General features: G+C 42.3%; 1 protein-coding gene across 3 annotated transcripts in view; it reads left to right on the top strand.

Moving 5' to 3' along the window:
- MAPKAPK3 (MAPK activated protein kinase 3) overlaps positions 1 to 12,003 on the top strand; it is a 53,072-nt gene extending 41,069 nt beyond the window's left edge. For 2 of the 3 annotated variants that reach the window (XM_015640606.3, XM_015640605.2), the window contains exons 9-11: positions 131 to 216; positions 2,862 to 2,942; positions 4,308 to 12,003. In XM_015640606.3, the coding sequence (XP_015496092.1) occupies positions 131 to 216; positions 2,862 to 2,942; positions 4,308 to 4,466 (326 nt within the window). In that variant the 3' untranslated portion in view covers positions 4,467 to 12,003. The remainder of the gene's footprint in view (positions 1 to 130; positions 217 to 2,861; positions 2,943 to 4,307) is intronic. The other variant, XR_004499189.1, reaches the window with a different exon arrangement.
- Positions 12,004 to 13,291: the final 1,288 nt, after the last annotated feature.

Here is a 13,291-nt window from a genome sequence, read left to right as displayed (position 1 = left end):
TCACAGCAATCAGGAGGTGTTTTCATTTCTGCAAAATTGTGCTTCTTCATTCAGCAAGTCTTTGTGTTCCCAAGATTATTTGGGAATGCAGTCCTAGACTACACCATGCCCTGTTGGTTCTGTTTTTCAGCCAAACAGCTCATTCGCCATTTACTGAAGACTGACCCAACAGAAAGGATGACAGTCTCTCAGTTTATGAATCACCCATGGATTAATGTGAGTCTTATATCTCTTTTTACACCATGAATTGATTCTTACATGCAGAACTTAGGTGTAGCTCCACACAGCACAGCAAAAGAAGGGCTGTTGTTACTGTTGATCCCTTAATTAACCTCCTGTGCCCTCCACAGAGGGTCACCTGCCCATAAAACCACAATTCTTCTTGGTGTTAGCAGAGGACAGACAAGAGGAGACACCCACAGTCGTGTCCTTGGAAGCAACAGCCAAAGATGTCTTTCTGTTCTGTGAGCAGGCAGTCTCTGTTGACACTGCAGCATATGCATGTGTTACTCTCTTTAAAAATATAAAAATAAACTCTATGTGCTTACTTCATCGGTGCAGGATTTAAAGAGCTATTATTAGTGGTCTCAGGCACCATTGTACATAGCTGTGTTAGGGTGAACATGCTCCTGTGCTCAGTGGGAATTCTCATCCTTGGCAGAGTTTGGAAATGCATGGGGGAGGAGCAAGGGTCTCTTGTTGCCCTGTGAGAGATTGCAACGTAGGGTGGCACACAGAGCTATTAATGGTCCCAGTTCAGATTTCATTCTATGATTTGATCGGATTTACATCTCCCTAAAAGAAATTTTTCGGGAAAAAGGGAAAAAAAATCTTTATTAATACAAGATGGACTATTTCAAATAAGAGACACAAATCCCAGAAGTTACAAGACTGAGTTTGATGATACCATCTCTGCTCTGTAGGTGTCCCCTGAAAATAGTAGGTTATACTTCTCACATTTGTGTCTAAAAAAATACCAGTCTTGTTCTCAAGGCCCAAAAAATGATCGGCCAGGAACAGAATCACTTGTGCTATAGAATGCCCTTTGTTGCCATAGTGCTGGTTTGTCTATGCTGATTCTTAAAGGATGGGGCAAAAGCAGAGGTGTGCCTGATAGTCCCCATTCCTACAATGCCTGCTGCAGGATCTGAAAGCCCTTGGAATCAAATGAAATGCAGCTGTAAGACATCCTGACGAAGTAGAAAGGTGTTGTCATTCAGAGCTGAGAAAGCTGAGAAACTGAGCTTGTAAAGACTATAGAACAGACCCTAGACAATGTTTGAGTCTTTTTATAACCAAATGAAAATGTAATCACTGCTTAGAATAAATACCTCCAGCTTTGAGTGTCTGAAGCCCCAATAAAGTGTTTCAGAAGTCAGCAGGTGAGGAATTTCATGGAGTGAGTGCCTAATAGCTAAGGAAGCTGCCACCCACGGCGACACTTGTTACTTGGAATATGCACAGAGCCAATTAAGGAGGAGGAGATTAGAGACAAGGTCTGCAGACTCTGCTGCACCTGCTCCAATGGGAGCCCTGCTCCAATACCCTTCCTGGAAGAAAGCTGCAGGTTGGCTTTTTTTCTGCTGAACCTTTTCCTCACAGGGGGCAGAGGGAGGGAGAGGGAAAGACCGATACAGTGAATGTCTGTTCTCCCTTTTCCTAAATCCCAAAGTGGAAACACGTCTGGGGAGTTGCACAAGCAGCGGAGGAGGGTGCTTGTGTGTCTTTTCCTTTTATTTCCCCTCATTTTTTTTAATGAGATGGATGGCAGAAGTATTTTACTGTGAACTAGGCAAAAATTGTCAGTTTAGGTGGAGCACAGACTCATTTAGCTCCTCGTGTATAAGGTTTTTTTTTTTAACAAGTAGCAGTTCACAGCAGAAAGGTGCTCTCCTTTCCTTTTCTCCCCAGGGACAGGGACACCACTGAAACCAGTCTGCTTGTTTTCTGTTTCTCTTGTCCCAGCTGTGTTTGATAAAACTGTGCCCTGGCCAGCTGGGTTCCTTGTCTAGAGGATGGAGGGGTCAGGATCTGTGACTGCTGCACTGCTGCTCTGAGCTCAGGGGATCATAAGCACTGGCTCCAGTGTAAGGTTTGTTTTACAGGGATGTACAGGGATCTCCTTAGACTTTGTTGACATGCAGCTGTAGGATGGCACAGCAACAAAGAGCAGATTTGGGTAGAAAGCATAAGGAAAATATAGTATCCAAATGAAATTATAGTTTGGTTATGGCCTGGCAAGAATTGCCATGATTCTTGCTGAGTTTAGTGAGGGAACTGTGCTTCATGCTTTAGAAATTGTCCCTTATTCTAATGTAAAGTATCTCCTGATCTTTCATGGCAGGTGAGCAGAGATCTGAGTTTCATGTAGATGCGCTGTCTCCTGAGCTGTGCCTTGCTCAGAAGAACTGTGTCATTTCCTCTTTGGGGCTCACTTAGTCTGATGCACTGGTAATCTCAGTTAATGCATAGGTGCAAGAAAATGTCTCCTACAACAAATCCTAGGAGATAAAGGTCAAATTAACCACTTTAAGACATTGACTAATAAATAGTGAAATGAAGAGTTAAAATCTAAAACCATATGTAAAAATTTATCCAACACTGTCTGGATAAATTGTTTGGACTGGAAGAGGGTAGAATGAAAGAAGCTCAGCACTAATTTCTCTCTCTTTTTGTGAGGGGGATTTAATCCTTTTCTCCTACACATATGAATTGATTTGTGGAGTGACTGGAAACAGGAATAATGAGGGCCGTTGGAGGACATTAGATCAAGTTTTATGCCCTTCATACACTGAGAAGAGCAAGAAATCACTTCCCAAATGTTGTTTTTCAGAACTTCTGGTATTTTTCTTTGTTCTCAGAGATCAATGTCAGTGCCACCAACTCCTCTTCACACTGCACGTGTCCTGCAAGAGGATAAAGACCACTGGGATGAAGTTAAAGTGAGTCAATCCAAATTCAGATTTTAGTCGAGTGTGATAGGAGATGAAATGTGCTGCCTTCTCTGGGGCTGTGCATTTCCTTGGATACTGTGGATATTTTGAATACAATCATGTCAAACAAGGGAGACATAAACGGTCTTGGTTAGAACAGTAGTGTATATGATAACTGTTTAACAAAAACAAAGGAATGCTTTTTGTGTTTCATCTGGCAGCCTTACAGACCAGATATCAACAAAGATGGTCTTTATGATTAAAGACATCAATGATGCTCCTGCTGAGCCACTGCATGTACCCAGGGAGGAAAAGGACAGTGCTGGGGTTGTTTGAACTTCATTACAGTGAAGAATGTGCTGAAAATGTAGGGGGACAGGTGGGAGGGCTGAGCTGCATTCTGGTTTTCTGCAGTGCTTTTGAATTGTGGAACAACACTGAATAACCTTAGTTTTGTCTTGTTGTGACATTTGGTGGGGGAAGAGGAGAGAAAAAAAAAAGATTGCCTTTTCCTTAATCTAAGCAGGTGCCTCACTTACTGTGTGTACCAATGACTGTTGAATGCTTCCTGCAAAGTGACTGTGGGGCATACTGAAAGTCTTAACTCTTTCCTGCTGGCCTTTAACAGGCTGGCATGCTTTTACAATTAATTCTGAATTTTCTGCACTTCAGATTCCTAGAATTTTGACATTTGCAACATTCCTGTAGTGTATTTTATTGATTACTGATTTTATTTAAATCACTGATGTGTAGTCTCAGCTGTTGAGTTATGTAATGGTACAATTTTGTAGGACCTAGGCAACATTTACCTTCTGAGTCAGAGATCAAGCAGATATTTTCACTTAGCTGCCTTATTTGCCATGTTTCTGAGAATTTCTTATGCTTGTGCTTTTGTATAGGTCCCAGAGGTATTCCCTCGAGCTACCAACGTACCCATGATATTGGATTGTTTTTCCTTTCCTGAACCAAATGCTTAGGCGTTTGTTCACCTAAACAAATTTTTCTTTACAACCTTATTAAAAAGTTTAAAATGTTCCTGTACTTAAGCATTAATTCAAACTAAGGAGATGTGTGAATTTGAAGCACATTCTTTTAAAGATCTCCGTGTGGGGGCGCAGAGCAAGCCGGGGAGAAGTGCTGGGCATAGGGACACGGTGGAATTTAGGCCAGCAGAGCGTGGTGCTGTGTGAAATGCTGTGTGAACATCTCCTGGTGCCCTGGTGGAAGGAAGCCTCTGCTCCTGGAGCAGAGCACAGAGCGGGCTCAGCTCTCGCTGCCTGCGGGTGACAGGGCTCCGTGTATCCGGGCTGTGGTGTGGGGTGGCCGTGCGCTGGCTGCCTCAGGGCCTTCACTGCACTGCTTGCTTGTTTTCAGGAGGAGATGACCAGTGCTCTGGCTACCATGAGGGTGGACTATGATCAGGTGAAAATCAAAGACTTGAAAACGTCCAACAACCGCCTCCTGAACAAGCGCCGCAAGAAACAGAAGCAGGCGGGCGCCTCCTCTGCGGCCCCGGGCTGCAACAACCAGTGAGGGCAGCAGCCAAGGACCTGTGGGTAGAGGCTAAAAGTAAAACAGAGAAATTTAAATCATATGATCGCCTCAGTCCACACCACAAAGGCAATGAGACTGTGAAGACGCTCTCCTGCAAAGAGGGAACGGTGTGATAACGTTTTGATAACTTGAATCAGGGCTTTGCTTTTGAAGACTAATGGATCTGACATGATTCTGTTGCATATTGCAAGGGAAGGTACAGTAATGCCAGAAATGTTACAGGTTTTTGGTTTGGCTTTAACTCCGTAGGACAAAAGGGGAGAACAGGAGGCAGTCTCAGCATCCTAATGCACTGAGGCTTTAACAGCCATCTACAAGAGTAACTTCTGCTGCTGTTTTAAACTGGGGAATAGAAAAGTGCCAAGTGTTCTGCTAAGAGTGTTTTAGTTTAGTAGAATTGGTAATAGTCTATATTTCCAAACTTACCTCCTGTAGTTACTGAGTATCACCTAAACTGTAAACAGTTCTTCTTGTTACAGGAAAAAGCATCCATACATTTCCATTTCCATAAAGTCTTCATGTAGTCTTATGTGAAGATTTGAGTTTGTTATGGATTCCCATTTGATAACATGTAATTTTTCTGAGCAGTAGCCACTATGCTGTATCTTTGCCACTGTCAGACCCCTCTCTTGTAATGTTTTCAATTTAACTGGTACTTTATGTGAAGAGTTTCAGTAAGGATTTAAGTAGTTGAAAGTATCCTGCAGAGAATATTGCTGTTCCCCTTGGATCCACAACCTCCAGGACATGCAGCTGGACATGCAAGGGGATTGCTTTAGAAGAGAGACTTCTGAAATTTGGGAAGAAGTGGAAAATGCATGTTCTCTGAATGGACCCTGGTGTCTGCCAGCATCCCTTCTGGTAATAATCTCCAGATCCTGTGCCTAAGATGTGCTAATCACAGCAAATTGTGGGGTGCTGGGGTTGGTTTGTTTCCCGGGGATAGGAGTGGGGAGGGTGCTACTATATTTATGGTGATTTGGTGGTGTTTCAGGATCCAAAGATTATCACCACTGAAGGAAGATTACTTTTAAATACATCCATTCATTGCTTTTTTTTTCCTATTTTAATACTTTTTTCATAGGAACCTGGCCTTGGTTTGCTGGTATGTTTTATTTTGTGATCAAAATATTTTATTTCACTGTATTTTAGGGTTTGGCTTTATTTTCAGTTTAGTTGAAGCAAATATTTGTGAAAGTGCTGTCATAGTCTGGGATGAAAATGATGTGCTTCCAGTGATTCAGGCACATAGACCTTTGAGGTAGGCACACAGAGTACTGGTGTGTTAATAGGCTTGGAAGAATGTAAAAAGATGAAAAGGAAAACAGGGCTCCAGAGTGGATCTGAATTGTCAGATCAGAGTGACACACAGCAAAGCTCAGCTCGAGGCTTTGGACCTCATCAGGGGAGTCCAGTTCCCATCTTCAGAGTGGTGAATGAGACCTCAATTCTCCTTTGTGAACTGGTTCTAGGGTTTTGTAACATGATTTATTAAAATCAGTTTTTAACATTCCTTCCTCCTGTCATCCCTGTTTTTGTTGAATTGTTGCAGAGTTTGTATTGCTTTGCAAGATACGTCTGTGTTGAAGGTGACAGGGAAGAGAAGGAAAGTGTTCCATGATGTCCACATTCAAAAGCTGCCCATCTTTGAACATTTTTTAAGATCACAGGGTTTTAGTTTTAAGTATTTGTGAAGTTGTATTTGAAAATTATTTCATGTTTCTGGTATCTGTGATTATAGCATGTCTTGTGTGTTTTTGTTTTGCCATATCACTCCAGTGAATTATGCAAATATTATTCACTACCTGCAAATGAAGAGTTGTGATGTGTTCAAGGTGCAGCAGTTGGAGTTAGAGCCAGGTCTGTGTTTCTGTCCCTTTATCTAATTTTTTTGAGGGAGGAATGTACATTATTGCTGCTGTTCCATCTCTGTGCCCCATCAGGGTGAGTGTATAGTGTGCTGTCCTGTCTGCCTCAGGGACAGTGCCACTAAAAGTCTTGCAAACCAGCTTTTTTCCTCTGACTTGGCCAAGGTTTGAGCAGGAGCTCTCAGTTCCCACCTGGTGCCTGCTGGCTTGTCAGTTCAGTCTGGAGCTCATTTGATATGTCTGTTCCTGGGCATTTTTCTGTAAAAAACCTGTAAAACACGCCTGGGTCTGATTCCTTCATGTGGGTCCCAGTATTTACTGCAGATCAGAACCTGGAACTGAGGCACCTGGCACAGCACCTTTAGCTTTCTGTCCCTGTGTGGCAGGACAACCCCATCTCATTAAACTCAGACTAACAGTTCTTGTTTTCTACGCTGCAGCAACAGCACCCAGGAATGCTGTAAAACCCCACAGGAACCAGAGGAGGGCCTCAAAATGGCAGACATGGAAGTGTATGCAAGTATTGGACAGAAGGGTTTGTGTTTATTGCAGAGGGAAGGAGGAGACTCCTTGGGAGCTGGGAAACAGCTGCCCTGTGATGTTTGGAGCCTCAAACTGCTGCCGTGCTCTAGGCACTGCTGCCTTCTGCAGCCCAGTGCATCAGGACAGCTTGTGTTTTACCTGGCTCTGTGTTACCTGGAGCTGGAAGGAGCTGCCAGAGACCAGGTTTGGGGTGCAGGCATTCCCCCAGCAAGGCCTGTGTGCTCCATGGAGATGTAGGGATGCACAGAGCATCCAATGGACTCAGCTCTGCCCAGCCCCACTGCACCACCTGGCCTCTGCCCTGCCAGCTCTGAGAGCTCCCTGAATCTGAACCTGCCATCAGCTCCCCGAATCTGAACTTGTCATCAGCTCTCCAGATCTGAACCTGTCATCAGCTCCCCAAATCTGAACCTGTCATCAGCTCCCCAAATCTGAACCTGCCATCAGCTCCCCAAATCTGAACCTGCCATCAGCTCCCCGAATCTGAACCTGCCATCAGCTCCTCAAAACACAGCCTGCCATCAGCTCCCCAAAACCCAGCCTGCCATCAGCTCCATGAATCTGAACCTGCCATCAGCTCCCCAAACCCTGAAGCATCACAGGCCCTTCTCTGGGTCTGTGACTCTTCAAAAGGTGTAGCCTCTCTGGCTGCCAGCAAGGCTCTGGGGAGGACCCTCCTCCTCCCTGCATTCACATGTTATAAAGAGCTCTGGTGAGCTGGTGGTGTTTGGGTCTTGCCTCTTCCCCCAGCCATGTCATATAATAGGCTTTTTAGAACCTGCTGCTCAGGATCCAAATTTATAGCCTGTTTTTAGAAAGGGTAGGCTATTACAGAACTGATTATGCATTTGCATATTCATCAGCCATATAGAGGAGGTAAAGAACTGGGAAGGGACAGAAGAAATGAATGGTCAATAGAGAAGGCTTCAAAGAGAACACAGATTAAAAGGTCTATTTATTTTTTACAGAAGAAGCTAAAAAAAGGACTGTGCACAATTCCCCACCCCCATTCCTTTTCACAGTGATTGCTCATGGGCCGCTGCCTCCCCTTGTGTTTCTGTGCACTGTGCTCCTCACACACGTGGTTCATGTGCTCTCACCAGTGCTCTTGCTCTGATCCACACACAAATTTGTGCCCAGGCATGCAGGAAATTCCCTCCCAGTCTTTCCCAGCTTTTGCACCATACCTGTGCAATGTGCCTGGGTTTGACATGGTACAATTAAAAACTCACATTAATGATAAGCTCTTGGCCTAAGTCTGTGTTTTTCTATTTGTCAAAACCCAGCATGCAGTCCTGGGATTGCTTTTCTGTCTTAACACTTCACTGCCTTGAATCTGGAGGCCCAATTACGTAAGTGCTTCTGACTTGTCTGACATGAGGGATAATGAGAATGCTACATACTCAGTTTGATCTAATTTCCCTGTCCTCTTTTCAATTCACACTTTATTTGGCCCATGTTTAGACAAAGGTGTTTTTGGGAAGAGGAAGGTTTAGTGAGGAGGAGAGAGGCAAAGGTTTTAATTACTTGCAGGGAATCATGAACACTTGTACTGTTTTAGACCTGTGGTCCAGGTGGGGAGGAGGTGTTAATGTGGGCTCAGCTGCTCTGATGTGTTCTCCTGCTTAGCCCAAGGATGGAGCCAGCTCAGCTCAAACCTCAGGGACAAGGAGAAGGAAGCAAGCAGGGAATGCTTTCACATGCAGAAGAACTCCTTTTTTCTAAGAGTAAATGTTTTGGGGAATTTTATTGTGGAAATATCAGAATTTTCTTTTTTTTAGGTTCCAATATCTCCCCTCTTCACCCAACTGTTCTCAGTAGTGGAGCTGGCATAGCTGGGAATGGACATGGTTAATTCTCTTTTAGAGAGCCTAAAAGGGATGAAAGCAATGAAGCAAACCTGAGAGACAGAACACACACTCAAAACCTCAAAACAAAAAAAATCTTGTTAAAAGTTCTTGCAAGCTAACAGGCAAGCCTTCAGCTCCATCCTGAAATGTATCTCACCTGTGGAAAATTGAGGTTAGAGCAAGCCTAGGTAATAACATTTGCTGAAGAAATGTTTCCCTGAAATCTTTGCACCAGGTAAGAAAATTCTTTTTGAGAATTAAGTTCAGCTTTAAAAAAGGATTATTTATTTTCAGTTTGTGTTGTAGAGGAATTTAATGGAGAAGGGGAGCAGAAATGGGGGATGATACGTCATGTTGAAGAATAAGATAAGAAATGTCTGCCGTTGTGTTCAACTTACTTTTTTACTGCAAGTGCTACCTCTGTACAGACATAGCAAGATAGATTCAACTCTTTATTAGAACTTTTTTAGCACTGGAGGAGGATGTTGCTGCACTCTAGGGAAATGTGGAAGATAACCCTGTGACTGTAGATGAACATCTATTCTGGTAAATCTGTAAATGATGCCTAGCATTAAATTTATTTTAAAATTTCCTGCCTCATGAATCTGCCAGATGTCTCACAGGTCTGCTCTAACTGCATCAATGCACAGAGACATCACTGTCAGTGGGTTTCCTCCTGCTATTTGGGACCACAAAAAGAAGTTGCTGAAATCTACTGCACAGGTTTTAGTTTCCAGGAGCCAAAAGAGGAAAAAGGTGTCTTTTGAATAGCCAGAGATGGCAGAAAGGGCCAGGCTCTCTTTTAACTGGAAAGAAAAATCTTGACCTTCAGTGCCAGCTCCCAGAGCTGCTGGTAGCAAACCAGTTTGAGTTGTGTGGGGCTGCAGGCCCTGCTGAAATCTCTGTTGCTTTGACACTGTGCAGGGGCCCTTCCCACTGTGAGCCAGGAAAATGCACTTACTGGGGCCATGGTTGCAAACCATTGAGTATTCCTTGGTCCTGGGGCTGCAGTGAAGCTGAATAATGCCAGAAAGGAGGAGCTGCATGGAAGCTGTTTGCTTCCATGTTAGGCTTCTGAATGTATCTCTTGAATTTTCCTGCCTCCAAGGTCCATCCCAGTACTACCAGTGTAGCAGCTGTTTCTTCATTTGTTAACAGGGAGCACAAATGCTTCTTTTGGGGTCTGCATTTCTTTCTCTGAATCTCAAAGCTGGAATGAAACTCTTAAACAGCATGGTTATTTTGCCTAATGTCTTCTCCCCAAACTTCCAGGCTAATCCATTTGGGAAACATGGAAGATGTTCTCAAGAGACTTCTTATTGCCTAGCTACTGAAGCACCTGCTAAAACTGAGCTCTTTTAAAAACTGAAAATTATTTAAATGTGAAAAAGAGTGGGTTGATCTGCAAAAAAAACTTCTCAAAAGACTAAAATTAGAATGGAATGTGTTAGAGGAGAAATACTGGTGGGGGAGAAGGACTAAGGTTTTTTTTAAAATAAAAATGCTACTGCTTGAGTAATGATCAAGGAAATTCTGGTTAGGATATTAGCTGCTGCTCCAACCCAGAGCAGTTCTTGGATTCAGAAATAATTATGTTTTCCTAAAGATAGATCTACAGTACAGACTCCAGGGTTTTTACTGAGTTAGTCTAAAGCAAGGATCAGCTTGATGTTTATAAATGAAATTTTTGAGTAAATGCTGGTAGTAAACCAAATAAATAGAGCTGCTTTTTTTTTTTTTTTTTTTTAAGAGCAACTAATAACTGAATAAATAAGCTTTGCAGATTAACTTCTGCTCTCCTAAAGTTGCCTGAGTGAGCTGCTTGCAGAAACCTTGTAAGGTGAAGTTACCTTTCATTTTTGCTTTTGGAATTTTGCATTTCTATCTTGCACTTTGCTGCATGTTTGACTTTTGTCTTGAATAAAATTCTAATCAGTTGTCCCAAGGCTACCATTCCTTGATGCGAGGTTTTTTCTCTTTTCTTGGCTCAATAGCAGTGGTGCCACTTCTTCTTTTATTTCTGAACTCCTTGTGGTGTAAAGAATTGGAAGAGTTTCAAGGAATCCCATTACCTGGCAGGAAGCAAAAAACTTCATTGTCTGTAAAATGATAAGGAGGAACATTCCAAGCAGTGGCTAATAGTAGGAAAAATCACCCTCTGAGGAAAAGAGAAGGTCTCTACAAAGAAAGGTACCCAACTAAAAAGAGTAAAATTATGTGGTCTGGATATTTTCCTTTTAAATCCTCTGATTTTCTTCTCCGTCTTGATTTCAACAGTTTGATGTATTTTATACTGCTTGGAAGTCATGAGTGCTTCCTTTAGAGAGACCTGACTGCAGTATTTCAGTTTCTTCCCTAAACATTAAAAAAAAAAAATCCTATAGAAGTTTAATGCTGTAGGATATTTTAAATCTGAGGAGTAGGAAGGAATTGCATTTCCTGATTTAAAGTGACTCAGCTTGGTCTGCCTCCTTGTTTCGTAATAGATTCTCTGCATCCAGCTCAAACCTTGGCTGGCACTCGGGAGAGCTATCAGATGTTTTCTCCAATGATTTGTCATTCCTGCACAAAGTCAGTGTTTAAGCTGTTCCTTGAGGATGCTGGAACAGCCATCTAGTAAGCAGTGATTAGCTCAGAAGGTGCATGCTTGTGTCACAAGGCATCTGCTGCTATTCCTTGGAGCTTGGTCAGCTCCTGTTGGGCAGTGATGTGCCTGGCCAGCAGGAACTCAGCAATCATCAGTCATTACTGTGTTAATATTCTTTGCTTTATAGTATCTGCAGCCACTCACACATCAAACCTTATTCCCATAACCACAGTCCCATATGAAGTGTTACTTTTATTTCTGTGCAAGACCTTCATGGTGATCATGTTTTGTACTAAGTAAATTAATTTCAAAGTATTTTCTTTTAAGCCTAATATCTTTTTTTTGTAGAATTCCCGAGATTTTGTGTTTTCCTTTGGAACAGATATTGTTCCCACAACCAGAAAATTATTTCCAGTGAGAATTTGAAAGGAAAGTTCATATTTGTTAAAAAGAAAGTTGATATTTGTATGCCATGTATGGATGCATATGATGAAGTCATAATGTGGAAGAATCTAATTAGTACTATCCAGGCAACGGAAGACCTTGAGCTTGCTTGATTAGAATTAACTGCTGCATACATGAAAGGAGAAATTTAATTCAAATTTCTATTAATCAGAAATACCATCCTGCCTGAATGATTAAAATAAAATAAAAAAAAGCCATGCTAATTTCTGTTTGGATGATGATGATGATGTCCATGTCAAGAGTGATTTTTGTGTTGCTTTGATCTTTGAAGTTATAGATCCTAAAGTAATGCACAAAAATAAATATTTCAAGTTTTGCCATCTGAATGCTTTCAATTCAGAATCACAAACATATATATAAATTTATGTACATAAGAGTAGGTGGTCTGGCACAAAGCCTCTGAAAATGTTGTTGTCAAGTTGCCCTCAGCATCATGCAGGTAAGGTTCTCCCTGCCAGTGAATATTGTGTGGTTCCATTTCTCTGTTTCCTCTTTCCCCTCTGCCACTGAGCATTGCTTTGTCCAAGGAAGAGGAGGAGAGCAGCAGAGGGGAAGAACCTGGCTGGAGTTGCCTGTTCTGCACATCAGGTGAGGCCTGGCAGGACAGGGACTTGTGGGTCTGTAAATGTTGCTCAGTATTTGCACCTCGGCTCTGCAGGAAACGTCAGTGGCAAATCATGACCACTTCTACGTCATATATGGGGTTTCTTCTGGTTTTTCTCCAACAATTGGAAAGAATATTATAAATTATAAGGAAACTATGCTCTGAAATAGTCTTACATTAGGGAAAAGCTGTTTGATGTGCTGAATGCCAGCTTTGTGTTGGTTTGTGTGTCACAAGCTATCAAGGAGTGTGATGAAATAATGACTCTCGATCTCAAATGCTGCCAGACACAAGGATGCCCCCATCCTGTCTCAGATAGGTTTGGAGGCTCTCTGTCCATCTTTGTAAGTCTTGAGAAGTCTGGGTGACACAACTCAGTGTGCTGTGGCAATATCACAGACCAGGAATGTATTTCAGGCAGATCCTTCTGTTTGTGTCCAACTGGCTCAAAAACCTCAAATGTGACCAGTTGTCACAAAAACAGAAATGCATCACCCACATGAGAAGTCATGTACAAGCTGCTGTCCTGATCTGCAGTGGGAGCAGGAAAAAAGTCATCTCCATCATGGAATGGCCAATTATTGAATTTCATGTTCTGTTGGACTGTGTATTTAGCTGAAGGGTTGAACATCACCCTCCTAGGTATAAAAATTAATGGATTCTCTTTGAAAGTGGATCAGAGCAGGGAATGTTCAACTGTGCATCAAAGTGCAGAAATATAAACGTTAGACTAAATTCCAGAATCTCAAGCACATGTAACAACAAAGGGGAAAGAATATGTAAAGTGCACAAGCTTAGCTTCATGCTTTATTTTGAAAATAATTTATTGTAATCTGCATGTAACTTAGAGTGCCATCTCTGGGAATCGAATACTTGTTTTATGAAGG

This window comes from Parus major, chromosome 12 (genome assembly GCF_001522545.3).
Source record: "Parus major isolate Abel chromosome 12, Parus_major1.1, whole genome shotgun sequence".
NCBI lineage: Eukaryota > Metazoa > Chordata > Aves > Passeriformes > Paridae > Parus > Parus major.
This window is presented reverse-complemented; position numbering and strand designations above follow the sequence as displayed.